The sequence below is a fragment of the Clinocottus analis genome, unplaced genomic scaffold (genome assembly GCF_023055335.1).
Source record: "Clinocottus analis isolate CAN_PGR_092001 unplaced genomic scaffold, fCliAna1.0.p SCAF_9, whole genome shotgun sequence".
Lineage (NCBI taxonomy): Eukaryota > Metazoa > Chordata > Actinopteri > Perciformes > Cottidae > Clinocottus > Clinocottus analis.
This window is the reverse complement of record NW_027176251.1, coordinates 12,158,944-12,180,531: the sequence shown is the minus strand read 5'-3', so window position 1 is coordinate 12,180,531 and position 21,588 is coordinate 12,158,944. Positions and strand designations below refer to the sequence as shown.

Sequence of the window (21,588 nt, the reverse complement as noted above, 5' to 3'; positions counted from 1 at the left end):
GCGGCAGGACCCCGATTCAAAGATGGCTGTCGAAAGATGTTTGATAAATTACCCCATAACTGCCAGCGGCGTCGGGTTGGCCAACGGGGCTTGCGCTCCAGCATGAAAGCTCCATTGCTCAAAGATACTAGTGGTTAAACAACAATCTGTGGCTGGACGATTTAGGCTAAATGATGGTAGGAAAGTCTGCAATAGCGGTTTCTAGAGTGACATTGTGAATAATGAATTAGACAATGCGAGGCAATATCCGCAACATTTACATCACCGCATTTCTTCATGGGAACTTTATTCTACCAACTTATATAAAAGACAATGTGCCGTAGACTTTGTTTTGCCGAGTTCTATAAAGTTACGTTTCTTGTTCAAGGCCGAGGGTTCAGTTTCCTTGCTTCTACTGTGTATTTGATTGTAAAAATAAAAGATACAACAAGCAATGACTACAAATACACATTCGAGTAATGGTATTTATATGGACAGATGTAGTGTAGCATATACAACATTCATTATTTAATACAATTATTCAGACTTCAGAATGGAAACATGTGTTGGGAAACTATTTAGACGCACAATGATGACCACGTTAGCGTTAGCAGCGTGCAGCACTAAGTACTTGCTATACAGGGGGCATATCGAAAACATACTTTTACTGAAATATACAATATAACATTTTATCACTTCAAGACTTCAGGGAAAGCCTCTAAAAGTCTTGAATATCAATATATAACCTATTCATAGTCATAATATAATAAGTATTCTAAAGTGAATCTACTACCTCACACAGACATTTAACTGTGTGCCAAGTCATTAAAGCTGATCTGAACAGATCATCACTGTTTAATGTAAACGTAGGTATGCACGATGTAGCGTGCGAACATGTACTGTGGACACCATAGAAGGAAAATAGGAGTAAAATTGCGAGCTGGGACAACAATTTACAGCCCCACTAATGTGTGTCGTCACCAGAACAACTAACAACATTCGTACATGTTCTTTTGTACAAGTCATATAATCCTAGAAAACCATTAAATGTGCGTTTTATTCCAATTTTATCTCTATGATGGAAACGTTCTGAAATCTGACAGAAATTACAGACCGTTCATAAATCGCTCTTTGGCACAAAAAGTAAAAGTTGAGACTTTAAGACTTTATATAAAAAGTGACCAACATAACAATCACATTACATATTAAACACAAACACTGTATAGAGAGAGAATGAACGAGCACATGGTTGCTCAGTATTGTACTTTGACCAATTTATTCATACACATTTAATCAAAATGGCTATAATTTAATGGTTTAATTCTGCAAACTTTCTTTTAACTTTGATTTGACAAGAGCTCTTTATTGGATATTAAGTTATTTTACTCACAAGTATTATTGTTTTTTTTATTCTAGTCGTTTATGCTTATTTAGGTTTGATTTTTTACCTTATGTACAAGGTAAGTTTTTTCTTTAGATAGCTTTTAGTTTAGTTTAATTATTTGTAGTTGTCTAGATTTACTCTTTAGATTGTTTAGTGGTTTATAAATTGGGTAATGCTGTGGGCACCTGGGGTTTGTAGATAGTAGTAGGCGGGTACAGGACCAGCATGCACCTGGGTAGGCCTATAGTTTTTTACCAGCACAGGAAAGGCAGCATTGGGAGTTCCTTTGTTCTTTTGTGTGTTTGCTTGTTTTGTTTAGTTACAATAAGTTATCAGAAAACCAAATCCTGCATGAACCCTGCATTCTTCTCGCTGTGTAATCTACATACCCACGGTGCATCAGTGGCCCTTTGATTTATGTTTATTTTCTTTGATTTATTGGACAAATAGCCACTACAAATACACTATGTTGAGTTTCAACATGTCTCTGCTCCTCATCGCTTGTACTGCAGTCAAAAAAAGAGAAAAGTGATCCCACCTCTCAACCGTCACATTTCAAATGAGGAACAACTGATTGTGTGAACTGTGAATTTTGCTTTTCGTTTCTGTTGCCTTAACAAAAGCAAATATTCTGTTATCCTTTTACAGACGGTACATGAAGAAATCAAACTCATCAAAATTATTCTACATTGATTATGAAACAAAAACTTCCCCCCTTGGCTGTGGTGCACTGAACCTGACTGAATGATATAATATAATATGATGACGATGAATCCCACAGAGAAACTTGTCTTGGACTCGCAGCACTGCTGGTCCACCATAATTCATAACATATGGTTTTCCCTTTTTCGCAGGGCGATATCACAAACAGAGTTTGTTTTCCTCTCCCATCAGAGCTGTGAAATAAGTGTTATTTACCAAGCGATGGCGAGACCGTCTTTGTGCGAGTGGATCTGAGATGAGGTGTGAAGTGGGAAGAACAGTGGAGCCGCTGGGGCCCATTATTTCTCCTGCCACGGGCCGCCCAGATACAACACTGTTACAGCTTACTGGACGCCACGCGTAACAGCCTTAGTATCACACAGTGGATCCTAAACATACTCTGCTCAATCTTTCTTTCAGCAGTGAGACCACTACGTCATTTAATATTTCAAGTGCATGAAAAGTTATAATTTAAGGCCAAACACACAAAGTCTGCATACCTCTGGCTAGGCTGTATTCATTCCTAAAATATCTAAATAATAATTGGGGATGTACAGTTATGGAGTGAAATATTTTTCCATTCAACTTTGTAGAATATTCTGCTGACTAACAAACAGGCAGACTCCCTAACAGAGGCATTACTATAGAAAGAGGGTTGTCATAATAAAGTGCTAACCCACCCAACATCTATCTGTCGATTACCGAGCATTAACCCTATGGAGGTTTAAAATAAGGCTGTTTAAAGTGGGTAGTTTTGTATTCCATGGAAAGGATGTGGTCATGAGTTGAGGTCAACATTAAAACATTACAGGCGGTTTGAATCAAAACATCCATAAATAATTGACTAACCACTCCTGCAACAGAAGGATCTGTATCTGGTGAACTCAAAAAGGACAGTGTGAGGATTTAGAGAAGCTGCGCACTTGCCACCATTGGATGAATGAGTGGGAGGGTGAGTGTAGATTGTTTTGGGTGGAGCATTACTATTAGCAAAAAGGTGCTATTTTGTCAACCAAGGAGTGCAAGCCTCCCTTCAGCTGTTATTACGAGAATATGGTTGGTGTTGTCCCGACCACATCCTCCCATCTCTCTTCAGAGAAGCAGCTTAACAAGAACTGAAGGCTCTGCCTGACTGTGAAACAGGCCGCCTTGTTAACACTAGGCCAACCCTCCACAACCACCTTCTGCAATAGACCATCAGTCACAGCTGTCAAAAGCAACAACAACTGCCTTCAAGAATATATTGGCATACAGACAAGGGCACGGCTTACTGCATTCTTGATTTCCTTGATAGCCTTCAGATTGGATTCGCATTCACACAAGGATAAAATGTGACTTATGACATTTTTTGACTTTTTCAAAATCTACATTTAACTTAAAATGCTACTGTCATTTTTCACATGACTGTTCTCTGCCTCACAATATTATCTACACTTACTATTTGGTCTGTTGGTAGTACGAGCAGTAATACATAACTTGTATTATGTACAATATTGTTTCTATCCTGATTAAGAACTGCACTTGCTGCATCAACCCAAACCTTGGTAACAGTCCATGGTCTCTTAAACAGGACATCTATTTTTGTATTCAACCGTTATCATCAGTCATCATCATAATCATCATCACCATGATCACCATTTGGGCAGCTGTGGCAAAAGAGTTAGAGTGGGCCTTCCACTGGTCAAAGATTTGCGGTTCAATTCCTGCTTGTGCAAAATACTGAACCCCAAATTGCTCACGAATGCTGTCCCATCGTTGTGTGTGTTTGTGAGTGTGAATGAGCTTTTTGGATAGTTGCTAGGAAGGTGCTATATGAATGCAAGTCCATTTAACATCGCTGTTGTGAGTCCCTGGATGTTGATCCATCTTTGTGTGTTGTTGTTGCTAAGCAAAACACCAACAACATTTCATATTAACTCGCTGTGCATTTCACTTATTTCTCATGCTTTGTACTAGTGGCTTTCGTTGTGTTGTCTGATATGGCACTTACTAACTTGAAGGTCATTGACCATTTCAGAATCATTTCTTGTCAAGGTCGGAAAATGTGCCTTCCCCCAGAAGGAGCTTTGGTTTTGGTTTGGTTACTTTATTTGTACCCGTAGGCAGACTTGGTTTGCAGTAGAAAGCGAGGCATCCATCTGGAAAAGGTGCCTGACTACAGTGTACTTTCGCTCAATTCCTGGATCATGATTATGCTATTTGATCCCATAGACACCCAATACAGCCCAATACTGCTGTTTGACATAACTTCAGACCGAATGTATTAAAAACGTCTTTCCTAAGGAATGTATTGGTTTCTGACTGAGGGAAAGTGGGAAACACACTAAAATTCCCCAAAACTACTGTATCTCTAAATTATTTCTTCATCTAAATTGCACATATGTTGGCTATTCTATGCAATTTGAATATGATAACTTATATAATCAGTATATTAACATGTTTTTTGAAACTCAGTTTAAATATTTCTGCACCCAAGAGCGCAGAGTTCTTCATAGATCTCTTTAATTCTGCTCATGAAGTACACCAAATTGATGCTTTTTATTTTTTAAATGTACAACATGTTCTATCTACAGGCAAGATTGTGTTTTATCAATGAGCAATCATGTTCAACAATCGTAAAATTGGACAAGGGCATTGATCTTAACAAGGGCAGCAATCAGAGATTTTCCAAAGAATTTATCAGTCTCTTCTTAAAAAAATAATTGAAAAACAGGTTGAGTTTAATCCAAAAAGTCTTCAAAAAAGGAGTTAAAATTGTATTGACATTTGTTTTATTCAAATACGCTTCTGCATGTTTCGACAGAGCCTGTAGCTCAAAGGGGTGAACACATCACAGAAACAAATCACTTTCAAATGGCCGCGAACTGAGACAGGTCCTTGTGTAGTGAGAGTTTACTCGGGACTTGACCAAGCAGAAATGTCAATATTATCCCCATCAATCTGCAGACAGAGGGCACGTCAGAGCTCAACATCCACAATGTGTCAAAAATGTGTTGCCTGTAAAAAAAAACCTTCCCCGCTAAAGGATGAGGATGGAGAACTCTCACTGAAGCATTAAATCATAGACCAGATAACGTAATAATGGTATTGATCGCACACGTGGTAGTGAACGACTAAACCAAATTCAGTCAGGCAGACGTTGACATTTGAAAAGTGAGTCTCAAGTAATTCCTTACACAGATGATGCATTTTAAATCTAGCGGGCCCTAGAGGGAATAACAGCTCTGAATACTAATTCACTGACCTCTAAACATCCAAATGTAAACAGCAGCAACATAAGAGGGATACTTCTCTGACATCTCACAATGTATATGGTACGCTGATATTCTCTCGGGGTAGAGCCCAGTTAGTGTGAAGAATAATGTTAGAATAACCCCTTTGTTCAGTGTAACCATGTCACTACTCGTCACCATTTCCAAACTTACTCCTTGAGAGTTTTATAGCCAAAATGATGACAGCTGCAGCAGCAAAGGTAAGACTTACACTACAACGTTGCTGACATTAACTAGAAATAATCAGGGTTTTGCATTTAATCCAAAAAAAAATCAATATTCCTAATATTCCACTAATATTCAAGTGTGTACTTTGATCAACATAAGCAGTGGCAACATTTTTAGAGGCCACCATCTCCTTCTTTCTTTGGTTCAACCACCTTCTTGAAAAAGGTCAGAGAAGCAATAAGTGTGCACATCCAAACATACGTCGATATCCAAGTCTTTCACGATGTCTAAAAGGAGATGTGTTTCTGAATGCGCTGTATGCATGTCAAAGGAATGTTTCTAACACCACAAATAATATTGGCACATTCCACATGTCTTAATTGTAAAATGCTGCATTCAGAGTAACACCTAATTCGGATTATCCAAAACAAAAAATGTTGTTTACCTGACCCCTTAGAAATTCAGAATATTGCCATATTGCTGAATTTCAGTGTGCATGTTAACGTAGTGAATGTTTTGAATAGGCTTTCAACACAGTGTAGATTGTTGCAATCTGAGGAAGTGTCATCATCTTTGGTAACCCTGAAGCAATACCAACACCCTATACTCTTGAGACAAGTACAGAAAATTGCAAAGCTTCTGACTAAAAGTCTAGGACCAAATAGGTGAAAAAAATATGAATTGGTTAAAAGGAATGTTTGTTGTTTGCATAACCCCTTTAAAACACGTATAGATTTTATCATTCATAAGAGACTTGGGTGTCTGGCCCAGGGATTTCCTCTGATGCCCTGTGTGACTTTTACGGCTATAAGGGGAATCTTATTGTGTTCCTCACCACTATATTCATACTATGCGAACAGTAAGACACACTTTATCAATGTCGAGGCAGACCCCATCATTAATCAGTGCGCGAGCGTGTGAGGTCAACATACAAGACATCCAGGAGCACTGCATCACCATTACCATCATTCTACATTATCTGCTGCTGCACTGAACAGTCTGGACTGCATCTACTGCTTTTCACTTCATGGACACTCCCTATCATTCTCTCTTAAGTGCAATATTTAATTGCATGTTTGCCGTCTCTCTACAAAAACACACCCCATTAAACGTCTGTCCACTTTCATCCATGCGCAGGCTTTAATGTATCATTTTCAAATATATATTAAACATAACCATTTCAGCCTCTATATTATTGGTATAATGAACATAGCACCTTCAACCACATGCTTTTTATTGCAAGAGTTTATGGATATGCTTTTTCTGACATACCTCTTTAATGACTGTAATGCACTTCCCTGCTATTGCAATGTGTATATAATATATCCATGTTCCCCTTTTTGGAGCCATAACGATCCTCCAATCCCATGCTGTGCATACCCACAGCCACGCACATGTAGTTAGATTGCTGACAATCCAGATCAAGAAAAAGAGAAGCACTGCTCTACAAATTCCATGCAAAAATATTCAGACAAAGTACAGGATGTGCTTCTGGGGATCCTATTACCGGCCTATAGTGTGAAAACCACCTATTTCACTGACATGTTACGCGTAACCGTGTCATAGGCGAGATTAGTGGGGAAAAGGAAGAGAGGTATGCAAGAGGGACTAATCAAATTAAAAGCAGAGGGGCTATGCATTTGCAACTTACAACACCCTGCGTGCGTGCAAAATGTGCAGGCTAGCCCACCAGAATGAATGGCATAAGAAACGGGATCGTAACTCCAATGTTTACCTTAATAATGCTGCTCCTGCGCGGTATTTCAGGTTTGCCGTCGGTTCCCACAGAGGTGTTGGCGGCATCCACCCCGGCTTCGCTGCCAGGTGCGACGACGGATCCCGAGCCGACCATATTGTCCGATATCCCACAGTCTCCATTCAAGAACAACACTTCGCAATGCGTCTTCCCAGCGTCTTCGTCGCTGGGCACGGCTGTATTCCCGCGATTCAATGGAGACAGGCTGCCGTCTTTCCCAAACTCCGCCATAGGCACTTTCGAGCACATCCACACGCGTGCGTGCACGCACACGCACGCACGCACACACAAACACACACACACACACACACAGAAGCTGCTGGGTTGCAGAGCCTTATGTTTCAGCTTTCCTCCGGCCTATCGCCTCGTTGTAACATTTGCACGCAATTCTGCCATATCATCTCTCGGTGCACATGTCGGTCGGCTTCCAGCAGTCAGAGAAAGAGAGAGAGGGGATCGCTCCGTGCACCGTGCGCTGTGAGGAGAAACACGGAGATCAGCAATACCAGGCAACATTAGTAACAGCGGTATACGTTGATAGTAGCGGCTGTGTGTGTGTGTGTGTGTGTGTGTGTGTGTGTGTGTGTGTGTGTGTGTATATGTGTGTGTGGGGGGGGGGGGGGGGGGATGGAGGACGGGGGGGGGGGCGAACGGGGGGACGCGGTGAGCGACGTTATCGTATAGTCACAGACGTTTACTGTAGAAGTTGACCGATTTTTTTTTAGCACATTTCCCCCGTGTTGCCGTTGTGTTTTTACCGTAGTACCCCCCTCCTCCTTTGTTTAACAGCAGTCTGGTGACGTTAAGTTGTATTACATTAAAAGCATGTTTAGTTCGTTATCAGTTCATATAACTCGCCCCCCCACACATTAAAAAAACCTAAAACTCACGCGCTTACCGTGACGTCCAGCAGCGTCGCGTGCTTGCCGTTTGAACGGACTCGTCTCTCCGTGAAAAGTCTTCCGGCTAAGTTGTTGCTGCAACAGAGAGCAGCAACGGGCAACCCGCGCTGTTGTGCACTGAACCGAGCTAGCTAGTTAGCTAGCCCCCACACTCGCTAGCTGAGTGAAGTTAGTTTTTTTTTTTTTTTTTTTTTTTAACAGCCGACACAAAGTCCAGTCAATACAACCCCCGGTTGTTAAACAGAGCTAAAAAAATTTCTTCCAGCGTCAGTTAATCGCCACAAAACAGTTGTTTAAGTAAAAAAAAGAACAAAGAAGTTGCTCTTAAGGTACCTCTGGACAGACTGAAGTGAAGTCGTTATGAGCAACAACACAACAGGCGAAGTATCAATCAAACCTAATTATTATTTTTTTATACAGGCTAGATACGCCCCCTTTTTACATTCACGCAGAGCACGTGAGTTAAACCTTTACACTCGTAAAAAGGACATTGATCTGACTTTTTTATTATATAATTGTTTTAATTTTGGTCCTTAAATATATTTTGTATTATTTTTTTGCATCTGTTTTGATTGTAAAGTAGAATAGGTGCAGCAACACTACAGCATGTACAGTTTAAGTTAGTGTTCAATACCTGTCCTTAGGTTGGACTTTAAAGTACACAATACCTGAAAACATATATATATATATATATATATATATATATATATATATATATATATATATATATATATATATATATATATATATATATATATATATATATATAGGAAGAAGAAGCAAGATGAAAGGTTATACCAACAAACCTTTACTGGGTTGAAATGGCAACCTCACTGGGTCTAAATCAGGGTGGTAATAGTATATAGTAATATAGGCTTTATAATTGTTCTTCTTGTTCAGCATGATTGTGCCTGTAGTTCATCTTCTTTTCTGCGGTATTGCTGTTGATGTCAGCTTTATTCAGAAGCTACATCTGATATCCGTCAAGGACAGCCAGAAAAGCTCACATAACATTTTATTTTCCTGTTTCATTGTGTTCGAGGTCTTCCTCTTTACGTGGACAAGCGGATGGAGACCATGAACTAATCTTAACGGTGATGTAACAGCCTTCACTGACAAAAAAAACAGAAAATGTGTGCTCTTCTAATGAAACCTGCACAGCAACTGATCTGTGACCAAAAATGATCTTCCATGGAGATGATCCAGAGGTTGAGCGCATGCCTAACATGTAGATCTTATAGCCTCTTTCTGCCTCCTATAGCCACTTATAGACTCATACTTATAGGCTCTTGTATGAGAGACACAAAGAATGAGTGATCAGGCATAACATTGTTTTATGCATTTTATTCATAAACTAGACACTGGGAAGCATGAGGTTTGGTGAGTTGTACAACAGAGCTATCTGCTGGTCTACAAGGGTTATTGCTTGTTTTTGGTTATTGTACAGTGGAGAGAGTATTTGACAATACATTGCCAATTGAACATTTATTTTTCTAGCCAATCTTGTAGACCAATGGCTTCCAGCCGATGTCTTATTGTGACCCCTTGTTTCCCTTTGCATATGTCATCTGGTTTTGAAAACGTCAGCGTTTCACTTCAGGAGTCCTAAAATAGTTTAAAACAAATCTTTGTCGGAAAAAAAAACCCTGTGCAAATGTAAATATAAATAAATATAACCTTTGGCTCCTGACCATCAGGTTTGAGAGCACTGATGAATTGATTGTTTATGTATGGAAAGTTGATATTTAAAGAAAATGACTACTTCACTAACCGAGCAAAATAAAAAGACACAAGAGGGTGCCTCTGATTTTTAAAGTTTAGCTAGTTGCTTCTGGTTCATGTAAATGAATGCAAATATGTTTAATTTCTTAGATGTTGACGTTAGAAGGTGGCACTGTGAGCCACAGTCAGGTGCCATTTGACAAACATGATAATTCTTTCAGTGTTGTATCTCCAACCACAGCAAAAATTCAATTTTTTTGATCATATTGCAAAAGTAATTTATAAAACACTTGTATTTACTGTTAATGTAATAATAATAACACAAAATGGCCACTTGATGTTGTCACATTCATATTATATGGAGGAAAGAATTACATCAAATTGACACATAACTCAAGCCTTTACATGTTTAATTCTCATCAACCATAACAAAATTACATTTTTGTGTAGAATTAATATTATTAATTCATATTATGTTGTGCTCGGGTGAATTAACAGTAAAAACCCATTACCTGCTTTCATTTACTCATTTCTGCAATTAATAAAGTCATGTGGGATAAGTGTCCTATGGGGTTTTGATTCGAAATATATATTTAAAAACACCCCGAAACATCTACTAAAACAAATGGCAATCAGACCTTAGCTCAATTTTCCCAGACATATGCACTTTGCTTGTGTCATGTATGATTATAAGCTCACACGGAATTAATTACAGTTGCAGTATAGTTTGTTTCATAGACGGAGAGTCAACAAAGATGGAAACAGTCTGAACCGCTACACTTTGCTGACTCAGTTGCTCCTCTTCAGGCTATTGGAATGATTTCATCGGCACATTTGCACGAAGCAGGACACCACGAAAGAACCACACTATTGCGGCATCCGGATGTGGCTTTCAAGGTTGGACAGTTGATGTATTTGTTTATGTAAGGACAGGGGTTGGCTGAAATGACACAATGGAGAGGTCAGCTCATTGCCTCAGGAGACAATCGATATATTCGTCATAGAAAAGAACATCATAACATCTGTTTCTTACTGCAGAGTTTGTCTTCACAGTTATTGGGACAGGAAGCGCACGGGAGTCCAGCCTTGTAAGGTGGCCATCCCCAGAAGTTTCCTCTGTTCAACAAATTAAAAACTGTTTTTTTTTCTCCCTTGACTCAGAAATAACCTCTAAATTAAATATATAGACACTTTTGCTGTTCTTCTTTTAATTTTTACTTCCACCACCGTCAAGCTCACCCAGAAGTTATACGGCAAAGTCATATGGAGGGTCACTTACGCTCGGTAATAATGGCAGCCATAGAAATAGATGTTGTTTGGGCACTTAGTCATTCCACAGCCAATTTTGTAGGAGCTGTTCCACACCACCTGACAACAAATATAACACTTTACTTTGATAGTAATGCATATTGCCTTTCATGACTCATTTATGTTTTTTTCTTTTTTAACAATTTGTTTAATTTGCTGTGTACGTTTACTTATAGCAAAAGTGTGAAAACTGATCAAATGATATATGTCTTTACAATACAATAATAATAATAATAATAATAATAATAATAATAATAATAATAATAATAATAATAATAATAATAATACATGTTTTAGTTATATAATACTTTTTTTGAATATACTATATCCCTCCCAGTTTGATTAAAGGATATGAATTTGTTGGTGAAAGCAGAATTTGTCCCACTAATTTTGGACAGACAATTATGCATAAAATGAATATTTAGGAGCATTTTGAAAGCTAGAATCCAGAGACACAGTCTCTTACCCGTCATGATTGTTAGACCTATATTTACAGGTCTAACTATTTGGAAGCGAACTGTTTCTTATCTACACACTCAGCTGATCCTGAGCAACATAGCATTCAATCAGAGTTGTGTTTCTAGTCACTTCATGGAATGTAAGTTGAATATTCACCATATTTAAACCCTGCTTTACTAACTCCTTTACTAAAAACAGCTGCCTGTTGAGACTGAAACTGAGACTCGAATGATGCAGAAAAAAACAAAACAATGAGCTGAAAGATGCCAAAACCCTGACGATTGCATTACATTTGCTCAGTTATTATAATAGAACAGGCAGCAACATTACCGTTCGCTGTTATTGCTGCTGTTACCACAAACTTTGTTTTACACAATTATCCTTGTTCACAGCTAAGCGGTACCTGTGTGTAGTGACCAGTATTTTGTCCGTTCTTGGAGCCATTGGGGTACACATAGTTCGACACCTCATTGTTCCAGGCGTTGATGACGCCCGTCCAGGGTACAAGTGAAGACGAATAGAACAGATTCTCACCCAGTTCATATCCTGCTCGTTGGAGAGAAACACGATTAATGTCTTTCTGCAAACACATAGTTTTATTTCCATGTCCCAGTGGATTACGTGATAATAAGCCTGGTGATAATAATCTCCTTCATGATAACATATCTCTGTGTAATTTGTAAAAAGAAGGTATTAAGACCGGAGATAAGATAATGTTCACCGTGACTCTGGCAATCAATCACAAGGTCACTCAGTTCACAGAAAACCTTTACTCTGAACGCACCTCTAAAGGTATTATCTAAGGCACTGGCATTTGTGGAGCGAGGTTAAAAGGAAACAAAAAAGAAAGAGGAAGAGTAAAGGAAGAAGAAAATATACCATTGAGCATGCGGGTGCTGGGTTTTCCGTGATTCAGAATACATTTGTCAACCCAGGCCTGAGCGCTAACTGCTACCTCCTCACTATAGCTCTGTGCAAGAGGGGAAAAATAATATCAATCGTTTAAAAAACACCCACAACCAGAAATCAGAAACAGATCTATTCTCTCGCAGGATATTGGTTTTGAAAATGGGATAATTTGTGATTTTCTAAATATTTTCCACTCCAAATCTTAGAATAGGAAAAACGCTTGTGATTTTAACGGGCTCCCCCTCTGAGACCAGCTGGTATGCTTTTCATACAGCCCAGAGCCAAAACTCAGTTCCAATATAAACACAAGATCTTTTTTTTCTTCTTTGCAGGAACTGTACACCCTCCAGAAACACCCAACTCTTCTGGAAAGGAAATGAGACATCTTTATTCTCCTGTTGACGGAAAGATTTTCAACTGTGTACAATGCCATTGTAGAGGTCGGGCTTGGCTCCGAATAGATTAGAAGAATAGATTAGACAATGTTGACATAACTTGCCTGTAATGAACATAAAAATGACATTTTAGAGTGATTGTATTTTCACATTTCAAATAACAATTTATATGTCATTTGTAATGTTGGTTGTGACCTGCTTTATTCCCATCAGGGGAAGATACCTGCAACAGAACACTTAAAGGGCCAGTGTGTAGGATTTGGGACATCTAGTGGTGAGGTGGCATTATGCAATAAACAGAACTTTCACCCATGTGTGAAGTGTGTAGAACTAGAAACATGTCTGTGCAACATAGTGGACTCAATCTAAAATATCAAAAACAATTCTTATTTTCAGGTGATTATAGAAAAAGAAAACACACTTTATGATTCTTATATTTTGCCAATGGATCCCTATAAATGCTACACACTGGCCCTTTAAGGTCGAGTCGGCTCTTAATCATCAAACTATCCAACCCTGATTCTTAAAAGCCTTGTTAGACTTTTTATGATTTATAAGACGCTGTGCAGATGACCACACCCACTTATAATGTGTTTATTCTTTTCTGTCTCACAAGCGACAGAAAACATTACCTGAGCCACCTTCACTGTGCAAGCAGAAAGCAGGACTAACCATTAACAGCATGTCAGAAGCAGTCGGCTTAACCGCTCTCCTTAGGGCATTGTGAACGTCAACGATCTCAGCCTGGACCGTTGTGTTTTCTGGGCAAAAGCCTGCATGCAGGCACACACACACACACACACACACACACACACACACCCACAGTTAAAACCACTGAGTAAACAACATATTAAAGATGTAATGCAGCCTGATATTTACTAGCTTAATATCTACGCTCTGGCTCCCAAACATATCCTGGTTTAATTACATTATAACAAAATTTACTGAGAGGATTGTACCAAATCCCATAATCTTACTGGGAGACTTATTGGCATGTTTCACAGTTGATGGCTGAAAACAATGTGTCTCTGCCAAATGCAGTTAACATTGTGCTTACCTTGCTGCGGACACACAATGGCACACAAAAACATTTGAAAAGGAGAAGAAAAGTAAGTTAGGCTCTCATCAGGACATCAGAGGAGTAAGGAATTCTTTACTATTTCTGAGAAGCCTTTGCAATACAATAAATTTCATATTTTACATAAAAGTTAAAGAATTAGCTGCAGAAAAAAAAGTTAAATTACTAAACGTAAAACAAGGTTCTTTCACAGTGTTACAAAGGTTATTCCTGACACACACTGGCTATGTGATATTTTTCATTGAAATAGTGGCATTAAAATATATATATATATATATATATATATATATATATATATATATATATATATATATATATATATATATATATATATATATACAGACACTGTGAAAACTAGTGTTGTCTAAATTAAAAGTCTCTCAAAAAACAAAACTGTACTAGAGTGGACATACTTTCCAGACTATGGAAAACACTCGGAATGCATAATGTATTGTATTACAACGTCCTGTAATATGTCAATACTTCTAAATACTTCTACTCACATCAACGCAGGCAGAGTGCACTTGCTGCAGGGCCAAAATGCAAATCAGGAATGCAAACATTTTCCTGGACAAAAAAAAAAAGGTTTCAGAACAAAAAGTAAGATTGGTGAAAGAACACAAACAAAGACATTTTATAGGATATTGATGAACTATTCCAGAGTAATTGCATCCTAATTTTGAAGAAATGTGATTGATTAACAAGATATAAAAGATATGATATATTATAATCAATCAAGTCGTATCATCAAAATAATAGAATGATACAACAACAACAAAAAAACGTTGAGGAAATCCAGTAAATAAGCATACCTGCTCCTGCGCCTTCAGAAGGTGGAGGTGAGTCGGTGCTTTTCTCTCCCTCCTTTTAAAGACTCAGCTCTGTTACCGACTCTTAGATGTTACACATTCCCCTCAGGCTGCTAATGAGGCAGCACACTCCCAGGCTTTACGTAACGCACAAGAATGCAGCTGACAGAAGGTAAACATGGAATTGTTAAGCCCAAGGGTGTAGAGACTTTCAGAGAGAGGGCAAGCTCAATTCGTGGCATGGGCACTTCATAGAGGCACGTCTGCTTTTCACCGCAGATGCCCCTAATGACGTACATGCGTGTCCGGTTCACTTCCATGTTCAACTCAGACGCCACAAATTACGGATGCAGTTGCCACTAAGTCTACGAGATGCCACGGCTTTTGCCACTGTTGTTTAAGTCGTGTCACCTGCACCTCGTAGAACGCTGGTGTCAGACCCGTTTTCAGTGATCACGGGTCTTTGCGTTCATGTTATAGAGTGGATGCCCTGTAAACCAAAAGGTATCCGGTCTGACACCTGTCCTCTACACGTTGGCTTTCCATTTTAAAACGCATATATTGTGCTGCGTTTACACTTTTAGAGCACCGCAAACTGAGGACTGATGCGTCTCTACGTGTCTTGAGCTGCCACAGAACCAGCAGCAGGAGTGGAGTTTGGAGATGATCCCCCTCCTGAAAGTACATTTACTTTGCTCAGTTTGCTGCAGCAGTTGAGGAATCGCTCATCTGCAGCTTGATGCTGTTCATCAGATGCTGTGTGTTCGTTCTGGAAGAGACTTTCAATATTAAATGTTTTGTTGTTTGCTAACTTCTCGCCACATATCAGCAGACCGGTCAGCCAGCATCGGTGGCAGTGAAAGGAAATTATTACAACCAAGCAGAGTTAAATGCTCTACTTTTCTCCGTGACTTCTTTTTAAAAAAAAAATTAAATTAAATTAAATTAGATGGATTACAGTCATACAGCACATGTTGGCTGAAGCCTTTGTCTGCTTTGGCACAAAATGCAATCTCAAATGGACATAACGATTCTGATATATTTTTGATTTAATTTTTGTTTCTTTCTTACGCGTATTGTCATGAACAACCAGTGCAGTAGATCTGGGATTGTATAACTGTTGCCTGTTTGCGTATGAAAAACGATGCAGGAAGATCGTAATAGCAGCAAACTTAGGGATAAGAGATAGCATATCTTAAATGTTGTATAATCAAAACTCTTTAATGTAGGACTTGTTGCTGACATTGGAGAGGTAATTTAGAAAATATTAATCAAACTGATTGTAGTTATCTCCACCCTCTCGTTCTAAAATAAACATGGTGACGGACAAGTGGTACACAACAAACCAATGGATGTCACTATGTTCACTTCTTACACACAGTCCAACCTCCAAAAGCCTGCTAATCTGTATTTGTGTAAATATGTGCTATGTAGATTAGATACATTGTAGTCTAAAGTTGTGGCTTGTCTGTTTGCAAATGATGGGTGGTTTCGCTGCCCAAAAGCCATACTGCTTAAGCTTAGCTAGCTGCAGATTGACATATTTGAAGGAAGAAAAAAAATGAAATCAAACTAGTTAGTTGTCGCACACAGTGATAGCCTCACTCACAGTCACTTATACAGGAGAGCAAAGTGCACCGATATGATGAAATTACAGTCATGTACATATAATGATGTAATGATATAAGGATGTGTGTGTGTGTGTATATATATATATATATATATATATATATATATATATATATATATATATATATATATATATATATATATATATATATATATATATATATATATATCCCATATATAGAATATACATTCTAAATAGAGTACAGTACATTCAGTAAGCCTTTATTTTTGTATTTCTATGTTCTCTGAGCATATTATGTAGTTTGTCTCTGTGAAATAACTTGTACTTGCATTACTGGCTCTGCAAGAAATGATGTGTAAACAAAGCAGAATTGTATCTTTATCGCGTCCTTGCATTTTTACATTCCTCTCTGTTGACTTGTGAATATGTTTCTCAACGTACAATAAGCATTATGCTGCTATCGCCTCTGTGCTGCGTCGTGTTGCACAGTACAATGGGCAACAAGTTCTACTTGAGTTTTCTTTGGTCTTGTTTTTATATCGAGATTCTTTTTTGTGTGTTGTGTGAAAGTATGGAGGAGAGTAGGACAATGATCACACCACTGCTACTTTAGAAAGCTAAATAGTTACTGAATTTCTAATCTCTAAAAATGTTGGATTTACTCATTTATTCCTTTTTTTCTTAAGGAAAAGTTATGAACCAGAAAAGAATTCTGAATATCCAAAAAAACAGCCAAAATGCCAGTGGCTCCGTGAGATCCGATTAGCTGCATAGCATCTTTGTTTAGCGTGTTTGCATGCTGCTATTTGCTAGTAGTAAACACAAATTGCAACTGAGGCGGATGTGAAGGCCATTACTTTTGCATTTAAGCTCAGAAGCCAAACTACTGAAAAATGTACAAGAACAACAACTGCACTTAGTCCCTGACAGTGGCTCTGCACATCCAGACATCAGTTTAAACAAGCCCTCAACTCCAATACTGCCTGTATCACACCAAACACACCAAACACAGCTTAAATGTTTCGCATCACATTACTCGCGGGATCATTTGTAGTTATTTGCGTCATTCGCTTCATTCACACGCAAACACTACGAATAGGAGGAGTGGCTTACCTCCATAAAAAACTTGATCAACTAAGCCATTTATTTACCGCATCAAACATGGAGAAAATAACCACAGTTTCTGCTTTGTACATCTTGTAGAAGTCACACATACTCCTGGAAACTAACACATTCACTGTAGCTAGGATACTACAGCTGTATGACCCCAAAACAACCAGATTTTGCTGTGATTTAATGGCAATAGATGAATAAAAGGGATGCCAAAATATGGAAATAATTACTTGTTAAATGTCTGAATTCATGTTTTTTTTAGTTCTCTCCACAAAACGACAAGCAAAGAACTTGAATAATAAGACGCATTTCGCTTTGCGTCGTGTCCATTTGTGTCTTTGCATTGACGTGGTGTGAACACAGTAAAACTCTCTTTCAGCCTTTCAGTTTGTGAAGTCATCCAGCTCTTGCTCCTTTTGAGTTTGAATGCACTTATTGTAAGACGCTTCAGACAAACGTATCTGCCACATGTAATGTAATGAATGTGCGTATCACATCTCATGGCGGCCTAGCCGATGGCTGCAGAGATATTTCACTCAAAAGATCAAATGTCTGGGGATCAATAAAAAATAATTAGGATCAATCTTCTAGCAACCAAGAATTTACATTGCAATTTTGTTTTCTCTAATCCTTGAGATAGGTAACATTGTTTTGGTGGCGGAGATGGGGACTATACAATTCTGTACATAATTGCATGCAATCCAGTAGAGATATAAGGTATTGCAGTCTAACCAAACAACATTACAATCTCTAGAGCCACACCACAATAGTAAGATAACAGATAAAGCTGCAGTCTGCCTGTGCCCAGCTTCATATAAACTGTAAGCAAGCAATACTATACAAAATGTAAACCACAGTCTGTTTGCTCTCCACTGTCAACAGTGTAGAATGACAGTGATGATTGATATCATGGGTGGAGTGCTTTGTGTACCAATGGCATTGTATACATTTGGATATGGTGTTCTTGGAACAAAAACTCTTTTCATGAGGTGAGAATAATGGACTGCGATTATGGATTAGAGTGCCCTGAATGCAGCTTAATGGCGGACTCACGGGAAGAACATTGACAGCCTAATGCAGCGGGCCTCTGTGGAAATTATACGAGACAGGTTGAAGTCTTTTGTTGGAAATCTGTTCCTGTTTAGCCCCGTTGCTTAACTAAGGTATTGCATTTTGAGAAAAAAAAAGGAAAAATACTACCAAATGCATGCACACTGCCCAAGAGTCCATTCAGCTGACAGGTTCTGTAAAAGCTGTGAATTACTAACACACTTTGAGACTTGAGCATAGAATAATAATCTACTTAAACTTTTTCTGAAACTAATTTCAAACTCAGGCATTTCGGGTAATGTAATGTAAAGCTTTGCTTAAATAAAATAAAAATAATGAGTCATAATAAATAGGGTGAATGCATGTCATTATGCTTTTCTAACAGGTTCGAATAAAAACGTGCAACACACACTCAAATGAGACACAATCACAAGACCACAGTGTCAGACAAGTTGAAATGACTCACTTCCCACCTCAGACACCGGGTGGCGCTGCTGCATCTCTATAGTCACGGTGGAGCTGTGGAAGCAGCTGAGGTGAGTCAAAAAATCAATTGTGCTTTGTTCGGCTCATGCTCCGTGCAATCAGCTGTCTGTCCAAGTCGTGTAAAGACTGCTGGTCCCAAACACTAGGCTTGGCCGTCCATCTTTACAACTCCTCTCATCATTCGTACCGTTTCAATTGTCCCACCGCGGGACTGTTTCACCAGAAGGGTCGAGTTTCCATCAAGTTACAGAACATTAAACTAATTTGGACCTAAACAATAAAACCCTTGAAGTGTAGGATTTGTCAATGGCATCTTGTAAACGTCATCTTCCTACGTGTGCATGTTTTACTTTTTTACTTTTTGGCACGCTTTTTGGCATTTTATCCACTGTCTAAAGCCACAGCATATTGACAATTACACTGTGGGTGATCATTAGTGTCATTCAAGCCTTAGCTACAGGGCTGCTTCAGCATTTTGGCATCTGTTTAATTTTGCTCTGTTTAAAGGGCATGAAAACCAGTCAAGCATCGACCCACAACGTTAGCAATTTCACTCTCTTCTGTTCTTCCTAACTCTCGGGTCTCTCTGCGGTGGTTCAAAAGATATGATTTGCCTGAACACTCTTCACCCTTCCAGCGCTGACCCTCTTTCACGCGAAGGTGGTCTAATGCTGAAGTATGCTCTTCCAAAGTCAGACGCACGTTGCCCAGATCTAGATGCATGTGGGCAGTTTCCGCTCAGGAAGGGTGATTAAAGTCTAATGGGGCTCCCGATGTAACAGCAAACAGAGGCAGGAATTCTCTTAAAAGAGACATATCATTAATTTGCAGCCCGGAGATCCTCATGGCAACATCTGAGCGACACAAGAGGGCTCTTCTTGAAAAGGCAGTGACACAAAACCATGGCAAATGAGCGAGTGAATCACGCCACGAGGCTACAAAATGACTTTGAGATGAGCCCAATGTCATGAGCACATTATAGTAAGTCTAATCACGCAACGCGGAGCTGTTCACTAGTAATTATGGCAACTCATCAAAAAGAAATTCAAGCTTTGTCTCTTGCCCGTTATTCAACTAATCTCAGCTTGTAAATTGGATGATTTTTGACAAGCGTCATTGTTCAAATTCACATTTTTCCAATTTTTACCACACTCATGTTCTTTAGATAGTTTTGCAGGATATATTGGAAAAACTCAGTCTACGCGTTGTAATGCAGAGACTATACAGATTAACAAGGTGAGAGACCACAGTCATGCTACAGCAGTGGTTGTTCTCACTGTGTAGTATTAGTCATGTAAATATGATATTAGTGTAGTATTAGTCATGTAAACATGATTATTAGTGTAGTATTATTCAGGTAAACATAATTATTATGCCGCGAATTCAATGCACAAACGCCAATGGATGCGAACACTGGATACGTATGGCATGAATTGTGGATGACTCGAATGACAAATGACAATTTCATCCATGGCTTTCATGGACAGGATATCAAGGCGCAGCCAGGGGCGGAGTAAATCGGTTTGGGGGCCTTGGGATCACCTCTCTGCTGTTTGCAGATGATGTGGTCCTGTTTGCCTCCTCGGACCGCAACCTCCAGCATTCACTGGGGCATTTTGGAGCCAAGTGTGAAGCGACAGGGATGAGAGTTAGCACCTCCAAATCTGAGGCCATGGTGCTCTGCCGGAAACCACTGGATTGATCCCTTCAGGTGGGGACAAAATGCCTGCCCCAAGCGAAGGAGTTCAAGTATCTCTGACCTTGTTTACGAGTAAGGGTAAGGTGGGGCGGGAGATCGACAGGCGGATCGGTGCGGCTGCAGCAGTAAAACAGGCCTGTCCGTCTTAGTGAAGACGGAGCTAAGCCGGAAGGCAAGGCTCTCCATTTACTGGTCGATCTACGTTCCAACCCTCACGTATGGTCACGAACTCTGGGTCGTGACCGAAAGACTAAGGTCGCGGATACAAGTGGCCGAAATGAGCTTCCTCCGTAGGGTGGCTGGGCTCAGCCTTAGAGATAGGGAAAGGAGCTCGGACATCAGGAGGGAGCTTGGAGTTCAGCCGCTGCTCCTTTGTGTTGAAAGGAGTCAGCTGAGATGGTTCAGGCATCTAATTCGGATGCCTTCTGGACGCCTCCCATAAGAGGTTTTCCAGGCACGTCTAACTGGTGGGTGGCCCCGGGGAAGACCCAGAACACGCTGGAGGGATTATATCTCCCGGCTGGCATAGGAACGCCTCGGGTCCCCCAGAACGAGCTGGAAAGTGTTGTGGGTAAGAGGTGATCCTAGGTCGAACTGCTGGGCCTGCTGCCATCGCGACCCGACCCCGGATAAGCGGCCGAAAATGGATGAATGGATGGATATCATCCGTAGCCGCACACAGCTCAGTGGATTTTATGGACTCCTGTGTCTGAAAGATAATTGCTAATTGCTCCCCGTCGCTGTGTCTACAGAGTATAGAGCAACAATGTAAGTCGCTTTGGATAAAAGTGTCAGCAAAATGAAAT

The 21,588-nt window shown here is 39.5% G+C and overlaps 2 protein-coding genes across 3 annotated transcripts in view; both read right to left on the bottom strand.

Moving 5' to 3' along the window:
* Positions 1 to 8,526, bottom strand: part of LOC137780930 (inactive phospholipase C-like protein 2) — a 36,545-nt gene extending 28,019 nt beyond the window's left edge. The window contains exons 1-2 of one of the 2 annotated variants that reach the window (XM_068569320.1): positions 8,160 to 8,526; positions 7,241 to 7,736 (exon numbers count right to left, since the gene is read on the bottom strand). In XM_068569320.1, the coding sequence (XP_068425421.1) occupies positions 7,241 to 7,510 (270 nt within the window). In that variant the 5' untranslated portion in view covers positions 7,511 to 7,736; positions 8,160 to 8,526. Of the gene's footprint in view, positions 1 to 7,240; positions 7,770 to 8,159 lie in introns of those variants that run through there. The other variant, XM_068569321.1, reaches the window with a different exon arrangement.
* A 1,969-nt stretch (positions 8,527 to 10,495) lies between these two features.
* LOC137781750 (cysteine-rich venom protein pseudecin) lies at positions 10,496 to 14,597 on the bottom strand. Its single transcript, XM_068570697.1, has 7 exons — positions 14,534 to 14,597; positions 13,629 to 13,729; positions 12,532 to 12,622; positions 12,056 to 12,198; positions 11,165 to 11,253; positions 10,919 to 11,001; positions 10,496 to 10,825 (listed from the first exon to the last, which is right to left on the bottom strand). The coding sequence occupies exons 1-7, from the start codon at positions 14,595 to 14,597 to the stop codon at positions 10,689 to 10,691; spliced, it is 708 nt and encodes a 235-aa protein (XP_068426798.1). The 3' UTR covers positions 10,496 to 10,688.
* Between the last annotated feature and the right edge of the window lie 6,991 nt (positions 14,598 to 21,588).

What these genes read in the sequence shown, in the direction of transcription:
- LOC137781750 (XM_068570697.1), bottom strand. Translation starts at nt 14,597, where the DNA reads ATGTTTGCATTCCTGATTTGCATTTTGGCCCTGCAGCAAGTGCACTCT. An exon ending in CTCTGCCTGCGTTGATGTGA is followed by an intron (nt 13,730 to 14,533) that starts GTAGAAGTATTT and finishes GCCTGCATGCAG; the next exon opens with GCTTTTGCCCAGAAAACACA. An exon ending in CAGCACCCGCATGCTCAATG is followed by an intron (nt 12,199 to 12,531) that starts GTATATTTTCTT and finishes TCCAACGAGCAG; the next exon opens with GATATGAACTGGGTGAGAAT.